Here is an 18,866-nt window from a genome sequence, read left to right as displayed (position 1 = left end):
TATATATATATATATCCTTTGAAGTGTATGTTACATTGAATCTTTACACTTCCATCGATGTATGATATAATATGTAGGTGTGTGGTCCTAGAAACCACTTTCACGCAATTGTTAATTTCTGACAAACTATTTTTTTTTGGGGGGGGGGGCTAGGTGAGGGTTGGAATTGAAAACACGAAAAGAAAAATGGACATGTTCACTTTGATTTCTGATTTTATTCCTTTGTGAGACTCATACAATAATCAATTTACGAACTTTTAAGCAACAATAATCTGGTTAATATTAATATTTGACATCAATTTCAATTAATGCTATCTTCTCATTCCCTTAAAAATGAATTATTTGTTGAATCGTCCCATTCGTAACTTTTGTTGCATTTTCTTCTTCTTTCTTGTCTATGGCACGTCCAGCTGTCCGATGCTCAGAGATATGTATCGATGTTTTCTTACTTTTCTTAGTAAAAACTGCTCTTTTGGGCAACTTGTTATTTATACAGTGTTTTGTCTACACCGGCCGTATTTTCATATCTGTGTATTGCAGGCTGCATCCATAACCGTTCAAACTATTACTATACCAGAACATGTGCGTTCCTCGAGTAGAGCCGTCGTAGTCTCCGTTGAGATTTGAATTTGTGCAAATACGACAGCAGTTGCCTTCAGGGAAATAAACGCAATAGTAATCACTCGTACGGCAATAACTATAACAATAATAATAATAGTATTCGTACCACCAGGCTCCTCTGTGTCCTTCCGCACAGTCGTAACTACTGGATCCGTCGTTGTCCTGGTCTTTTGTACTGAATTGTTTATTGTTGTTATAATACAAAGCATTATAACCTGCAACAAACGAGAAAGAGTACATAAACCGGTCAATTTATATACTTTGAACGAATCCAACATCGGATGCAAGGTAGAAGGCAGTGTTTTTTTGTCCTACCAACATGAAAACGTCAGTTCCGAGTAATTTTTTTGTTTCTTGTGTTCAATATTTAGGATACATAAAGTGGTGGTTTGTCTTTGCAAGGATGTTTTTATTTATTTTTATTTTCCGTTTGAAATACAGTGCCACAAGAGGAGTCACATACAGATGGGGAAACTACTTTAACCAAATACAAGATTTGGGTTACTAGTGTCGCTAATATCGCTCATTATTTTATATTTATTTATCGTAATTTATTTATTTGATTGTTATTTCTAAGTTCACAACTAAGTAGTGTCCCACTCTGTCAAAACTCTAGTTATAAATTCCCTGTGTGTGTCGGTGTTTAATTGTATGTGTTGAATAATATTACGTTTAATTTAATTTGCATAACCAAACTCTCCTTATTCAACCCATTGCTTATTTGTACCACACATAGCCTAACTTAGGCTCTCATCGAACCTGGACTAGGCGGGTAGGAGAGGGGGGGGGGAGGGGGCTGTGTGATGTAGCTTCATATATCATTCAAGTTAGGAAAACAAGGGTATAATTGTAAGATCTAGTCTTGAGTAGTCTAACATGTTATTATTGCATACAAAGTAATAATTTCATTTTGCTGAAAAAGTCATCTCACCATCAAACAAAAATCAAATACACGGCATAAGTCTTTCTGTCAATGTTATGGTTGTAATATAAGATCTGCACTGCTCCAAGTTCCCTGTTTTACTGTTTCCAAGTATACAGGGTGTTATTGCCATCGATTGTTCAATTCTTTACCCTATATCTATAGCACTTTGTAATCTTTGTATCTTTCAACCTGAGCTCATACGTTGGACTATAAACGTAGATTGAAATTTACACTATACACAAATCATGAAATAAATATGTTTCAATGAAGAATAGAACCGACATTGTATAAAGAGAATTTACTATGAATGTAGTAGCTAATATTTTAGGTTTCGAGAAACTAACCAAACGTCGATGTATTACATTTATGAAAATCTTGAATGATATTGACCATTGAAATTTAAATATTTAGTTCTTATCGACATGTGCCATCTAGTCTCGTACGTATAACTTCTTCGAACAGGCTGATTGATTGATTATAATTTCTCTAATCTATACAGACGAATATTGAAAACTACATCCTTCTGATTCCTCTGTTTCAATGTTCTATGAATGATAAACCCTAGATGACTTTATATATAACATGATTATATTAACATAGCGCCTCAACATTTTCAGATATGAGAATCATCGAATATACATACCACAGTTACGTAAAGGCACATGTGACATACTTCCAGGTACTACTCATATATTATTAACCCCTTTGTAAGTGTTGCGAGTTTCGCAGGCAACAGCGCGCGGTAAGGCAACAGACATTTACGTCAAATTTCAGAATATTCGTTTAGGTTGGGATGATAGTGATGTTGAGATTTAATTTCTCTGTGTCAGAAATACATAGAGCTTGGCTACTATTAGAATATCTACTGTCATAGTTTTATATATTGTTAGGTACTTGTTACGTACAAACACGGCAAGGAGACCTGTGTTGCCAATGAAAAGCGAATCTAATCGTCAGCTTCTTATTTCTGTACACATTGTATACAGCCCTGAAAACCTACGTGCGTTCCAGCTGTAGTTCAAACGTTTGAAAGAAAATAGCATAACCGAATGTTCATTTCTGTGCTTGTACCACAATTGTTAACTTAGGCTTTCTTCGAATTTGGGCCAGGAGGGGAGGGGAGGTGGGGGGGGTGTATGAGGTACCTAAATATATCCTTCAAGTTAGGAATGCAAGGGTATCATTTAAAGATTTAATCCTAAGTAATCAAAGGTCCCTGTTTTACTGGGCATGGCAAGAAGGGTGTTAATTGTCATCGATTGTTCAATTTTTTACCCGATTTTTATATCATAATGTAATCTTTAGATTTTTCAACCTGAGCTTCCATGTTGGAGTTTAAACGTAGATTACACCAGACACATGAAAGAACATGAGATAAATAAGTTTAAATGAAGAATAGAACTGACATAAAGTGAATTGACTATAAATGTTGTAGCTAATATTAGAACATCTACTGTAATAGTCTTAAAGATTGCGCATGACGGTCACTCCTATCACGTTAGGTGCTTGTTACGTGCAAACACGGCAAAGAGACCTGTGTTGCCAAGGAACAGCGAATATTATCGTTTGCTTCTTATGCCTATTCGCATTGTATATTCTTGGAAACCTACGTGCGTTCCAGCGGTAGTTCAAACGTTTGAATGAAAATAGCAATGTTTGGAATTGAAAATTGCTGTGAAAATTGAAAACATATATCATTTAGCCAGGAATGCGGTAGCTATGAGATCAAGACGTTAGTTGTTGTAGAATGCGCATTCAAGGAGTACTACAAGAATCAGTTTCTATAGGGGAGCACGTCACTTATCCTCCATGTTTGGCATGTTTTTTCTTTTCTTTTTTTTGGGGGGGAGGGGTCTTCACGCTTTTCCTAATTGACGTAATTGGTCCACATTTATGTATACGTCAATGATTAGAATGTCAACTACTTACCTGTATTTCCACTGTGTGATCCAACTGATAGTCGATACTTGTCTGCCTCGTTATTAATGCTAAAAGTCGAGTAGATGGCGTATTTCGATGATGAAGCGGAATCCCTTAGGTCAATACGAAGCTGGTACGTTTTCTGGTTGGTCATAGAATGGATATATTTGTTACCTAGCCAGTGGTCTTCATTCTTATTACCGAAACCGTTCTTGTAGTCCAACCAACCAAGATAAAAGTCAACGGAGGCACTCGATCGTCGCTGGAAAACCTATGAAATGAAAACAAAAAGGTAATCCAATTATTTCATCTACTAATCCTTAAGGGTATGACATCCAAAGCCGTAGAAAAGTTAATAAAGATTAATATAAGATCTATACATATATCTATATATCTATATATATATATATATATATATATATATATAAATATATATATATATATATATAAATATATATATATATATCTATATGTATGTATATATATATAAATATATATATATATATATATATAAATATATATATATATATATATATATATATATATATATATATATATATATATATATATATTTATATATTGAAAACGTATTGAGAAGGAAAATCCAGAACAGTGAAAAAACTTCCAGCCTCCCCCGGGATTCGAACCCGATCTGTATATATATATATATATATATATATATATATATATATATATATATATATATATATATATATATATATATATATACATATGTTTATATATATATATACATATGTATATATATATATATATTTATATATATATATATATTTATGTATATATATATATATATATATATATATTAATATATATAAGTTTATTATGATAGAACTTCTTTTGGTCAAATTCAACTCAAGGAGATCTTCAGTGCATCGTTTTGCAAAATGCAAACTACATTGTGTAAAAGGTAACAATTAAAAGCCCTGTTTGCATTACTCACTGTCCATCCTCCTCCGTTACTTTCCATCTCACAGTAAACCTGAATGCCGCTTGGCCAACCATCAGGGTAAATGGTGTAAACTCCATCACTGAGTGTACCGGAAACATAAAGCTCGTAGCAATCTTTTGGGACCACCTCGCGGGTGCACGTCACTCCGTCCCCTTCGTAGCCATCATTACAGTAACATTTACGGACATCGTTCCTCTCAACACAGGTTGCGTCATCACTACACTGGTAACTCTCATCTATAAGACGGTTGTTCCTACAAGTTGAATTTCGTGTACATCGTGAATTGATGTAAAACTTGCCCTCCTAATTTAAGATATTCAGAAAAAAAAAATAATAAATAAATTATTTGTCACAAATTTTCCCTGGAAATGAACAGGATTTCAACGATGGATGACCAATGTTAAACAAGTTGTATGGTTTTTTTTAAACCAACTCCGATGTAGGGGGCCTAGGGATCCGCTATCAAGAACAAAGGTAGCCGTCAAATGTTGCATTCAACGGCTTATTGCGACTTAACATTAGGCCTACAATTAGTTGTAACCGCAAGACTATGGTCTGAAGTATCCATGAATTTTGTTTTTTGGTTTATAAGGGGATGCAAACTCGTATGTCTTATCTTCCTGATTAATGTAATACGTTCCTGACTGACAGTTTTGCCAGGACTGGCGACGGAGGTGGGGTTTATGCCCCTTTCCCAACCGCGATGTGAGCGCTACTCGGTTATTTGTAAATGTAATGTGATAATCAACAAGTTTATATAGTAGAAGATTTTCTTCGAATGATATGGACAATGAAGTAAGAGTAAAGCTTAAAAAAGTCCTATAAGAACCATACTGACCCCTAATACACTTCCTTTTTCATCAACGAAGCAGTTGCATTGGTTGAGAGGGATGCATTGTCCTTGCTCTATCAGATAATCGCCGACGCAAACACATTGCTCTGATTCTGTGCGAGAGGTAGCCGAGATGCAAGTATCGGGGTCTTCACAAGTCCTCTCACATGTCTCATTGCTAAATATCTCATTAGCTGGACACCATTCAATTTTTAATTCTAGACAACAGGAAAGGGAAAAAAGGGTAAATAAAAGTAACCTGATACAGACACAACGAATATGACAAGTGCCAAAGAAAATGTTTTTTTCATTACTTCAATAGTTGGCTGTCAGAAGGTTAAAGGAAAGTAACACACTTTCAGAAGCAGTTTGAATGACTTCAGAACATTTTAAATCACGCAGTGACCGTTCCTTTGTCACATTTATATTAATAGTTATTGAACATTACGAGATAACACCCCATCATTTGTTGTACAACTGAAGCCAGATAGTCATAGCTTTTGTTACACGGTTTCTCTCGGTGAAAGTATACTGCTCTCTGACAAAAATGACAATTAATAGAAACTTCCAAATTTCGTTTGCGTTGGTTGTGCTGATGAAACTGGGAGACGTTCCTGTTTTCAGTGTAAGCGTTCTGTTGTACAAACGGTACATACGGTTCCTTGGTCAGAGCCAATGTTAGTGCTGAGTACGAAGCAGTCTTGTAGTGAGTGCGTAATCACACTTTAACTTATGGAGGCATTTTGGAAATATAGTATAGATACTAATGCAAGATTAAGTATTTACAATCGCGCTTTGAGCTTGTACTCGCAATCATATGATTATACTGTTATCGCTACTATATGTGTTGTGTCGTCATTGTACTCGCTGATTTACTATATGTATACTTGTACGATATTTATTGTAGCAGTTTCTTCAAACTAAGAAAAGATAATTGACATGTAAAGTCTACCTCCAAAAGATCCATTCGTTCTTAGAATACACCTTTCAGTTTATGCACGTTTACTTTTGACATAAATGATATTCTTATTATTTGGCTTTATATTGAATAAGAATGTAAAAGACACTTACCATCTGATATTAGGAATGTACCTAAACTTGATATATAATATTTCCCCCATTCATCTGAGATACGAAACTCGTCGTATGTTACATAGTAAGTTTCTCCAGCAACGTTCTCAAAGTCCATTCGCAGTTGGTATCGCTTTTGATTTGTTAAGACGGCAATTTTCTCATTTCCGATCCAAAACTCACTCCCTAGAAAGCCAAAGCCATTTCTGAAGTCTTTCCAACTTCTATTAAAATTTACAGAATCCAATCTTCTTCGCTGTAATACCTACAACGAATATCAAAAAGTTAAGCGTTAACCGGGACGTGATTAAATATGTATATTCGTTCCCTTAGGCTGCAATGCGATTTGTTGCTAACAATTATTACACCGAAATAAGAACTTATATTTCTAACTTCAGTTTATAATGTGTGGGCTAGAAGTTTACTGTTTACTTGGAAGAAGAACTACACTGTTCTTAAATTTCAAAATATATAACATTGATTTAAACACTAGCTTCAATAACAATTATCAAGATTCTATTTGAAATAACGATTTTTATTACACCGCTATATATTACTGTATGCAAAATTGTAAAAAAGTAATTTTTTACATATCTATTTCAAGTTGAAAGGAAACATCAAGTAATCAGCCATACCGTCCAACCACCAGTATCAAGATCATTATCACAGTAAGCCTCAAACGGTTCCGGATGGCCATCTGGTTTAATAAGGTACACTCCAGATGCATTTTGGGTAGAGGAACATGCATTCGATACTTCTTTGCAATCTCTCGGATACGCAGGTTGTTGAAAAACAAAGTATGAAGAACCTGTATGGAAAGTAAAACAAAGTTAACATTTTATTGGGACTGAAAAATCATTTCAGTTAACGAAAGTATTGCCTTAGATTCTCAGCCAATTGTAAGAGAACTAGTTTCGTTACATAAGAGTTAAGGTTATACATCAGTTTAAATGCCAACTATTACTCAACTGCAATATAGGAGAATATTTCGCGACTAAAATTATGTACGGTAATCGTTATTGAATTCTCAGATGTAACTGGTTTGAATCATTAGCTTTGATTAGTTTTCAGCCTGCAATAAAATATTCAAAGACCAAATAACTTGAATTTAGTTTTCATCAAACTTCCGTAGTTATCAGTCTTATCCAAGTGAGATCAAAGACTAATGAAGACAGTCCAATCCCATTTTTTTAGCGTACCTGAGAAAATATCGATGTAGCACGTAGGGTGTGAAGAGACCAAAAATACGCGACTCAGAGAAAATCAATCTCATAATAAATGTTCGGAAATGTTGACACGATTGAAAAACACACATTTAGAGCAAACACTATGAAGAGCCAATGTTTTAGCCATTCAGCAGGCCAACTTAGTGTTAACATTTATAATACATAGCTGATATAACTCACAGAGGTTACTTGTCATAATAAGGTAAGTCGGATGGCATAACTACTACACCTACCTGAAGACCGTACCTCGGCACTGACGATGACCTGCGTAATAAAAGAAGGATCAAATGAATCTGTTCGATCGGAAGAAACAACATTTAGGCAATCTGGTCCGATTTGTTTTAGTTTAAGGCAGTGGTTGTTTCGTTAGTCTTCTACTGAAATTAATATCTAGTCTACAAGTCAATAAAAACAGAACTGAACTTCATATTACCACTTCCATCCAGGAAACATTAGATTAATGGCATTTTCCGGGATTAGATATGTAAGCTAACGTAAAAGAACAAAGGCAATAGCCGGCTGCTTCCTTAATTAAACTTAGTTGCTCATTGAAGACAGATGTTCTTTGTTCAAGTGATATTTTGAAAGAACATTTCAGACATTATATGTAACGCATTTGTGTTTAACAGTCCTTTATTAAACGGACGGATCTTTTATATCGTCCCAGCTATTCTTGTTGGAATATGATTACCGTGTCTTGATCATTACTTAGCAAATGGTAACTCTGAGATTTAAAAGGTGTCATTTTAAATGTAAGGTAAGTTCTTCTTCACAGACTTGTATATCTTACTAAATAAAAACCTCCATTCAAATTATTAAGGCACGAGATTGAGGGGGATTCATATGTTGTATTAAACTATAAGGCGTAAAATAGTAAAAACATAGTCTGCGATAATTTTTGTCTTCATTGTTTTTCAGTTGATTGCAAATTTCTCAACATTAAAAGTTAAAATTTATTACAATATAGCAGTACGTTATGAACTAGAGAATATAGGACAACCTAGTTAAACGCTAATTCTACAAATGTACGTGGTATAGAAATAATAGAAAACTTAAGATTAAAATTTGTCTTCTATAGCATGATAATGATGAAAATTGCAAGAGATAAAGAATTTTATCAGAAAATGGACAAACAATAATGAGGAAGATTTCAAAGAAATGTTTTCTTCCTTTCAGACCAAGACATTCAATAAATACAATTCTGTAATTGTTTTGCCTTATGTTGTACAATTCGTCGGCTTTAAACTTGTTACAGTAAGAATGATCTTTAGCAACTTAACCATTTACATTTTTCTTGTTTGGTAAATTCCGAATACTGATATTTCAGAACAGACGAGTATATGGGAGTTTAATTGTCATGAAATTATGATGTTATCTGTCAAGACAAACATATTGTATAGCATTTCCAGGAGATGAAGTGAATTTAGACAACTCTCTGAAAACTCTGTCTAAACAAAAGGACACGCTTTAGTTCTTTCCTGAAATGTCAACAGTTCTTTGATATATTTTTGTCTCCATCAAATGTTTGATTTTCTAAAACAACGTCTGCACACGGGTCATCTTGTCATTATAGCGTTAACACGTTCATCATGTCAAGAGTTACTTTATCACGGTTTGGAGAAGAATATGTTCCTTTGATACAAGAATATCAAATCACCTTTAACTTAAGTCATGAAAAATAAAATCAATAGAATCGAAATAATTACGAATTTCGATATTAGCTTCCCTAGTGGTACACTATGTACCATTGTTACAAAGAGATTGACGCGGTCAAAGGCGAATATTTTGGGATATAGCCAAATTAGCTTTTTATGCCGATAACGCTTTTGAGGAAGCAATGACTTAGACTGTGTGAGACGTTATACTGTTCAATCTGCATTTATCATTGTGTTTATCGCAGTAATTTGATTGTCACAAGTCGTGTTTTTCTTGAATATGTTGCTCGTTCGAACGATAGCCACAAAATATCATATGGAGGAATTTAATTAGGTATCTTTCAACAAATGAGTGAATCGAAAGGGCTCAAGCGAATTATTACCATGTATGAAGTTGTTAAGTGTTATGATATACTCTCTAGTTTTTCCAACATGTGCTAGTAAAGCTACATTTAGATACACTGTAACAGATTTGATGAATTTGTTTAATATTTTAAAGTCTTTTATCCATGTTGTTTGAGGCATAGGAAAATTTTCCTTTTGTATAGGCCCTACCGAATTAGTTTATATGTTACTTTAAAACGACAAACGAACGTTAAGGTTAACACTCCACCGACCAGCCACATGGTAGCATGACGGGAAGGTGAGAGTCAGGTGGGAGGGTGTGATGACGGCCAGCGAAAAGGGTTGGGTGTGGCTGAACGTCGCTGACTACGCCTATCACATTTGTATTTAGCACATAGCTTGTTGTATTCCAAAGTTTGGAGAAAAATTATTGCAGATTGTCATTTAAATGTTGTTAAACTGGATTATGTAGAAAGTAGGTTGTTCTCGATTAAAATGAAATGAAATTTATTTGTCGGTGGAAATTGTCTCTCTGCAATTATGTTGTCTCACTTGTTCCTGCATTGATGTTACTGTTACAGATTATATCCCAATTTGAATTTAAGAAAGAAAAAAAAGTGTGTATGAATGAATTTTCATTTAGTGTTGAACATTAAAATTATTTTAGGACAAACAAGCAGAATAAAAATAAGGTTTTTTATTGTTAAACATGGTTTCCGCATTGAAACGTCCCTATGCAGTTATTTTATGTCCTTTTATTTACTTTCATGATTGATGAAAATGTACATTTGCTTGTCAAACTATGTCCAGAATATGGCTTATATTTTTAACTTTACCCCACCCCCCAAACAAAAACTTTAAAATTTGTGGTGAAATTGAGTGAAATTAACTTTTTGACAAGGCATTTATGTAGATTTTAAAACAATTTTCTTTGTATTACTTGTAGTTTGACTTGATTTCAAACTTACTTAAAAATGGTCTTGTTAGGAGTTTTATATTGTGTCTGATTTTATACAAAGAGGCTAACTATTATTCGCTTTTATCTACATTTAGCCTTCACATTGATTCGTTTTAACGGTTGGTTTTGAAATTTAAAGGGTATAAACGAGAGATCCAACACTAGCTTACATCTAAATTGTTATAATTATATTTATTCGAAGGATTGGAATAAATTAATTCAAATAGTACAAAAATGGCAAATGATAAGATCTTATAAAAGAAACATCAGTTATAAAACAACTTATACGTATAAGTAACCTCTATGGCATTTGAAATCGACTTTCTTTCTTTTTGTTTTCTTCCAGTTTATTTGATTGAATATCATGTTCGTGTCACAGTAGTTATTTTTTTTTCAATAATGCTATTACATTACTACTAGTTGTTATTATCATCGCCAAAATCGATTCCACTTACTAGATTAACTTTTAAAAACATTTTATAATAGCGCGACACGTGAATAAGTGATAGATAGTTAAACATGTCGCACAAACTTGACAAACAATACTTGATAGGTATTTCATTTTAACTCATAAGAATTAAAACAGACATAACAATAGGACAATGATCATATGTGTATTTAGAAGAAAGTAAATTCTTTGTTAAATATTTAAATTGATTTATTGAATGAATGCAATACGAACATCTATTTTTTAAATATAAATATTCGGTTTCGTAACGAGGTATCATAAATTCAGATTTAAGTTTTCCGTTCTTAATTTATTTTCGTCCTTTCGATTCCCCCTTACATTGGTATTGTAATACGACATTAAATCTGAGTTGCTGTCACGCAGTTACTTTTGGTTAAGCTATATTACTTCTCTTTAAAACTCAATTATTGAGTAAGTACATATACTCTCTAGTTTGAAATCTATCTAATTTAACTGTCACTTCAAAATGCAGGCGATATAGATTTTTTTTTTACAAACTTCATCATGTCTTAAAGTTTTTCTACTCGTAATATCTTGTATCTTTGCGAATGTGCGGTCAAACGGTTCTATTAATCAATATCAAAAAGTATCTAAATTATATTTACTAGAAACAACTAACAATATAGTTGAGAAAAGAAACATGGAATCAGGAAAACACCGTTGGCTAGACACTAAAATCGCCAGAGACATCTCTTATGATCGCATACCATTCTTTCGTGAAAGCAATTTAAAGCCATATAGTAGTGTCTGAATATAGACATAGCACTCACAAAAAGGTAATTGTCAATGTTTGGGCTTTGTGGCAGTCTTTTTTTCTTTGCTAATTTTGTACTGCAATAAACTTGAGTAACGTAAGTTTATGATATTCAGCAATAATCCCGTCCATATGTTTATATTTATATAACCTTGATAAATTTCTTTAAGTTAGATTGACATGTAAACCAGTTAGTTTTAATGTTTATCAACCTTGTTTCCTTGAATATGTGTTTAAAAAGATGGATCATATAACATATAACAAATATCGTTATTGTTTGTTGCAGACTGTTTGCCAAACATAGCTACATAAATAATGATATTTAACAATTGATATCTATGAGCATGTGAAGGATGTAACCATTTCGGCAGTCTTTATACATTTTCGAGCTGCAAAATTTCGCGTTTAGATGATAGTTCGCTGCAGCAATATCACCAAACTTAAATTGAAAATGTCTTCAAATTTGATTACAAAGAATGGAACCTTCCATTTTTTTAAAGTTAAGATATCATACTAAAAGAATGTACCATATCATTATAGTTGTGTTCACAGTAGCTATAATACTGTTTTCTATTTGAGTAATGTATAGGCTAACTTAATTATCTTTGTACTGGTATTTTGACATAGAAATGTTGTCTTTGTTTTTAGATTATCAAACGTCAATGTTGCTTTAAAATTTAATACCGACAACTTGAAAAAGGACAATGAATAACATAACTGCTCGGAAATCATATCAAAATAACAGAGCCGACAAGTTGCATTTTTACAGATTAGACTCAAGTTATACGTTATACGTATACAGTTTATGTAAAAATAGTAAAGGCTTTATAAAACATCTGTTCAACTTTAGACTGCATAGGAGAATATTGTATATTACCCATACAAAGAGTAAAGCTCTGTTTCGATAGGGGAATCGCATGATTGAATTTTTAAAAAAAAAAATATTTGAAATTATGAATCTTGAAATACTTGAATGTTACTGTTTCGAATGAATTTAAACTAAAATAAAAAACATTTGAATCAAAGCTCAATTATTTGTAAGATGTAATGAAGGATTGTTGTAACGTGTTGGTATGTATCGGTTAAACACTGGGGTTGGATATTTGAGGGTAACATTGTGCTGTGACGTGCTGACGTTATGTACATGATATTGGAAAGCTGTATACTCGAAATATGAAACAGTATATTTTTACCTGCTGCCACATCACGAAACGTTATTGATTAAAAATTGGTGCGTAACAAAAAATGTTGAGATGTATAATTGGCTTTTATTCTTAGTATTGTACATGGAAGCACTTTTTAAAGAACAAAGTTGTTATGTAAATATTATTCAGTTAGAACGTTATGTTTTAAGGCGAAACACAGTTGTCTTTTAGCGAAGTTGAAAATACTCAGTATTTAAATTGAAGGCTTTCTTACTGAATGTGATTAAGTATTTTAATCCGTGTTTACCTATTTCGTTTGAGATGCTAACACTCAGTTTGTCTTAACATTTAACTTTAATAAGATTGGCGCAGCAGCACATTGATGCGACTTAGCTTTCAAAACTTGAAACAGTCAGAAGATATTCAATAGAGTCATATATTTTTTAAAACAAATTAAAAAATTAAAATACTTACCATTTCTGTTCCAAACAAGTTCCAAATCGTCAAAACAGTTAAACAAACTTTGACAAAATTCTCCATGATTTCGGGTTTGAAGAAACGCCACGCTGAAATATATTCGATGAAGGGCAAGATGACAAATGACACAGAGTATTCAGTTAGGGGTTACCAACACCTTATTGGAATGACCGTAGTAGTATGGATGTCCATTAATGCCATCGTTTTATTTGAAACATGATTAGTTGAACAGCTTATACAAAACGTACTGCACATATAGAGTATTATTTGGCTTGTATGTAAAGAAGACTATTCGACATGCGCAATCCAACTTAATATTATTTACAGCTATCTATATCTTGAGATTTTAGTCAAAAGTACAGTAAGCTTCAGTTGCATCATGTTGAATTGTCCTTGCTCCAATAAAACCATTTAAACCGCGTATTGCATAGCTAATGAATATCGTGTCTCTAGTTCCAAGGACAGCAATGGTATTGCAAATTCAATAACTGTTAATATATTTTAGCTTTTGAAACAAATATCTATTACGATGGTCGCTTTTAATGCATATTATATTTAGCATGGTTCATGTTCAAGGGTTTTGTAGTGTTGTGTTAAACAACGTTCAGGCTACCTAGTCGATAAAAAGAGTCAGAATGCTGATTTTGCTGATTGTGGTTAAGATGTCATTTCGATATTCAGTTAGCTGCGTTAGCTACGTTACAACGCTTTTTTGCCAGGAAAAAAATCAAGAGGTGTCGACTGGATGAATGGAAGTGTTATTGAACTACTTGGACTAGTCAGCACTTTATAACATGCATAAACTGGTACACTATATCGTGTAAACAGTGAAATGTACTGTATGAGTTATACTACACTATCAATCATGCAAGGAATAATCTACAATTTTCAAACTGTTTGAAATAGTGTACACTTTACGCACTGTATGATGTAGTATATAAGTTAAATACTTCATTAACTATTCTTCACTATACAATGTATGATCTAGTCTACAATAAGCACACTGTTTGAACTGGTTTACACTATATTCAAGGTATGATCTGATCTATACTATACAAACTATATAAACTATACCCGATGTGAACTATAGTTTACACTTTAGACACTGTATTGACTAGTCTACACTATATGGAAGGTATAACCTAGTCCACACTATGCACACCGTATGTAATAGTCTTCACTATATTCAAGGTATGATATAGTATATACAATATACACACTGCACGAATTATACACAATGTGAACTATAGTCTACATTTTACGCTCTGTATGAACTAGTCTAAAGTATACACATTGTATGAATTATGTATACTCTATACACACCGTATGAACAAGCATATACCATACACTATGTATGCATTACGGTGTACAATATTCACATTATATGGACTCTTCTACACCATACAATTGTATGAACTAATATATAGTGCATCTACACATTATCACCAATAACACACTATAGGGTTTTCTTTTTCCATTTTTGTTTTCATCATGTTGGACACATCTCTAAAAGATGTGGTATTCAAAATAGCCCTAATTGTGCACCAAACCCACCACCTGCTCCCAACAAGGAAGTATTGTTCATACAGTATACCGCTGCAAAACAATTCGAAACGGTGTTAAATATATATTTGTATACATTCTCATATATCTATATGTGTATATATATATATATAATTGTGTACAAATATCTAATAAAACCGTTTCGAATAGTTGTAAAGCGGTATACTGTATGAACAATACTTCCTTGTTTTATTGTGCCTATGTCACATCCTGTTTGCGGGATCGAGTATTCTCACATCTCATTGAATAACAATGTCAGCTGTTTGATTGGACGAGGACTTTTAAATGAACTATAGGATTTACATCCATATCTTCTATATACGTTTGGTACATATGGTACATTCATATCATACTTTGCTTTGACATAAACCTCTTATATATTGAAAGGCGTAGCTATTGGTGGTTCAAGCAGTTAATTCATCCCTGGCCAGCAGTTCTCAGGAGAGTCCTGAGGGTTGGTTCCAAACAGTATTGGCCAACGGATGACAACTGCCCGTGATGTTCTAGCATGAATAATTAAATGAGTACCAGCATGCCTACACCAAAGTATTATTTCGGTGACAGTGGCGTAGCCAGGGGTATAGATGGAATGTACACTCTCCCCCATTCACACAGGATTTGCGGTGTGAAAACTGGGATGGCAAAGAAATTTGACAAAAGAATAAATAGCTATGATATATGATATTGGATAGGCTAGCTAATTTTACAGCACGGTGTGATCTGCTACTCAGGTTTCCCTCTTTAGATATAGTCTCCTTAGCATAGAAAGATATTTACCTTAACAAGTTAACTTTGAGTCATTAATCGATACTTCTAGTCAAAGTTGCGTGAGTCTTACGGCACTGGATTGTCGTCTTTAATAAAAGATCACTGAGAAATCAGATAAATGTGTATACCTACCTACCAGTGTTAATATGTATTTGTAAATGTTTGATATCGTTTATATAAACAAGGCCATAGCCATTGGGACCACGGGAGAAGTACTTGCCCTGTCCCCAAAGTTTCTTGCAATAGTTAGCATTTTATAAAGCACCTTAATGTAGTTCAAATAATGGTAATGATAGTATCATATTGCTTCTAAGATCTCTGACACTACTTACCGTAGGCCCCACACCTTAAGCCCGTCCTTGTACGGATGTCAGAACAATTTTGTGTCCCTTAAATTTGAATTGCCTATCATAGTACAGGCTGTATTTGTTATGCAAAATTATATCAATACAAGCGTCCACTCAAACTCCATCGTAATTATGTAATTCACACACATTCCGTGAGTAGGTCTAAAATAGTACAATCATAAATGAATTGAATTTTTTTCGTCAATGTCTTTTATACACATAAAATAAAAATAAATAAATACAATTCTTACTCTTTTAAACTATAAAGGTGCAATCCATGGCAGTGCTAAATCGTCTATCTCTGTCTTTGTACATTTTACAGAAACAAATACGTAAACTGGTTGAACTTTTGGGATACGGTGGTAGAAGTAAGAATTGGAACGTTTCGATAAAAGTCGATTTTTTGTCATGCCCTACATTAAGATTTGAGCGCATTCAGTAGAAATGTTAAAAAAAGAAGAAGCATGAACCAAATTTTGGAAGTATTCCTCCTTATTTCTGGAGTGAATATAGTTGGAAGAAAAGAAAACATGATTTCCCATGTGAGCTGTCCTTTTTCGGGCGCGGAACAGAAACTATAATAGTGCTGTTTTGTCTGTAATTTACACTTTACTCTGAAATATGAATTCTTTTAGACCTCCCCTTTGAATAGTGTATAGCCGAATTTCGACACGTAAAAGAAACATATTTCCCAATTTTTTGGGTAAAATTTGACATCATATTAACCAATTATTTCATGCGACAAAAATTCAACCATTGAGAAATTGCAGAGTTGACCGAAATTTCGAACAAAATAACTTCAGTAAATAAGTTTTACAATAAATCTCAAGAATTATCTAGTTGTTTTGTAAAGTATCCGTCAGAAGAAAATGAGAAATGCAAGACTTGATACAATCATTGTCAATTTTACAAAGTTAACAAAGTTTGCTAAACTTAAAAGTTTATCTCGTCATTTTATTTAAATTACGTCATTATTAAACATTTTATATTAAGTTTTGGCTAATAGAGGGCAGCAGAGCTGGCGAAAGAAGAGGAAGTAGGGAAAGTTCAAGAGGCTATAAAACAAGCCGAGAAAGCAGGAGATTTGTAATTTGTTCCCATTTAATTAAACCAAATGTGATCAAAGAAGAGACATTAATTAGCTTTTATAAGTTTTTGAATATCATATTTTTTATTTTGGTTGCCAACAATATGTCAAAAAATAGGAGAAGCAGAAGATGGGAACCCGTCTTAATTGAGAAAAGTATCCTTAAATAAGAAGATATCCTCAGAAAATATTTTCAAAGAAATACAATAGAACCAAGGGTTGCTGAAATCTAACCGGAGTGCTCTATAGCTATTGTAGGTTGTCACATGGTGACATATTTCACCCTGAAGACTGTAAGAATAATTACAATTTTCGTGATGATAGAAGTTATCTTAATACCATACTCATATACTTTGAGGAAATACTAATAAAATGTTTGGGACAGGAAAGAAAGTAAAGCTAGATCATTTTCTACCTTTTTCTTTTATTATAATTGTTTTGTTTGTTCAGCGCCATTGAGTGTTTTTTTTACAGTAATGTGCGCTATACCAAGTTTTACTACCTTAACCTTAACCTTATTAATAACTGTTTTCCATGCTTTGTTTAAAATTAGCCAACACGGATTGTGACCTGAATAAAGTTAAAAACATTCTGAAACGGTTAAAAAAGACATATTTTTATTTCCATGATACTTTGAAATAATGCTTTATGTTGATAGGAATGCTTTGTAAATATGATTGACCTCGAATCAGGAAGCAAGAGAAATGAGAAGGAAACCAAAATTAAAATGTTCAAAAACATTGGTTTCCATTTCACAGTTCCTAAACTTGTTTGATCCTTTAGTATTACTTATTTGACTTTTTTGCAAACGTTGTGCATTTTTTTCTTTTTTATTCATATATCATGTTTAATTGAATTGAATGTCCTTTTTTACAGCAACATACATAGTGGTGAAATACGATGATAGTTCATTAGAAACCAGGCAATCTGGTACGGGTATCAAGAAGGGTAACGATGATGACTTCTTTACAACAGTTAGTGTCTGAAAGACTGTGGCAAAGATAGCTACTTACCATGAAGGCAACCTTTTGCAAAGCTACTTGTTGTATTGTTGATTGTATGTGATTGGATGACGACTCTCCATATTGGTAAACGCAAGACTAAATGAACAAGAATTGATCGTTATTACATTAGCCTCATTTATAGACATAAAACCATTTTATTCTGGTATTTTACAGGATTGGGAGAAAATGCAAGCACTGATAGGTAAGACTGGAAAGGAAGTCTTGAAAAGACGAGTCATGGAAACTGACCCAAATAAAATACGTCCTGAGACAGCTACCGAAGTGAAAAACATCCTGTCTGCCTTTGACTTGGAACAAGTCCGTGATGTCAGTGCTGGGGCTGCTATATTCTTTGCATGGGTGAGTTTCGTGTCCTGCATTGTTGTGTAAGAGCACTTTGCCTTACATCAAGTTTGTTCCAAGGCATAGTTTCATTACAATGTAGCTATTTGGCTTAAACATTCAAATGTCAGTCCATAAATGTGTGTTCAACATAAAGTAATTTCAATCCCCCAACTTCTGCATTCCCCCTCTCCAAAGTAGTATTATTTCAATACTCATATCCATCGTTGGTGACCATACTGATAGGGTCCAAGCTGTCCAAGTGTTTGTAAAACTCATGTATTAAATTATGTCTTCCAAATCTTAATGACATGACAGACTGTAGTCATGGAAATTGCTGAATGAATATGAAATTAAATTTTATGTGTTAGGTATTAAAGCTTTTAA

The 18,866-nt window shown here is 33.3% G+C and overlaps 1 protein-coding gene across 2 annotated transcripts; it reads right to left on the bottom strand.

The window, feature by feature from the left end:
• Positions 1-200: 200 nt before the first annotated feature.
• On the bottom strand, positions 201-13,500 carry LOC139973177 (uncharacterized). 2 transcript variants are annotated; one of them, XM_071979666.1, is made up of 8 exons: positions 13,366-13,500; positions 7,799-7,829; positions 6,975-7,147; positions 6,340-6,604; positions 5,275-5,486; positions 4,428-4,736; positions 3,476-3,737; positions 201-836 (listed from the first exon to the last, which is right to left on the bottom strand). In XM_071979666.1, exons 1-8 carry the CDS (start codon positions 13,429-13,431, stop codon positions 505-507), a joined length of 1,650 nt encoding a protein of 549 aa, XP_071835767.1. In that variant the 5' UTR covers positions 13,432-13,500; the 3' UTR covers positions 201-504. The 2 variants fall into 2 exon arrangements, with proteins under 2 accessions (XP_071835767.1, XP_071835766.1); XM_071979665.1 differs by having other exon boundaries at positions 4,428-4,739; positions 13,366-13,499.
• Positions 13,501-18,866: the final 5,366 nt, after the last annotated feature.

Source organism: Apostichopus japonicus, chromosome 9 (assembly GCF_037975245.1).
Source record: "Apostichopus japonicus isolate 1M-3 chromosome 9, ASM3797524v1, whole genome shotgun sequence".
In the NCBI taxonomy this organism is placed as follows: Eukaryota; Metazoa; Echinodermata; class Holothuroidea; order Aspidochirotida; family Stichopodidae; genus Apostichopus; species Apostichopus japonicus.
Note: the sequence above shows the minus strand (reverse complement) of the source record. Positions and strands in the feature narration are given on the sequence as shown.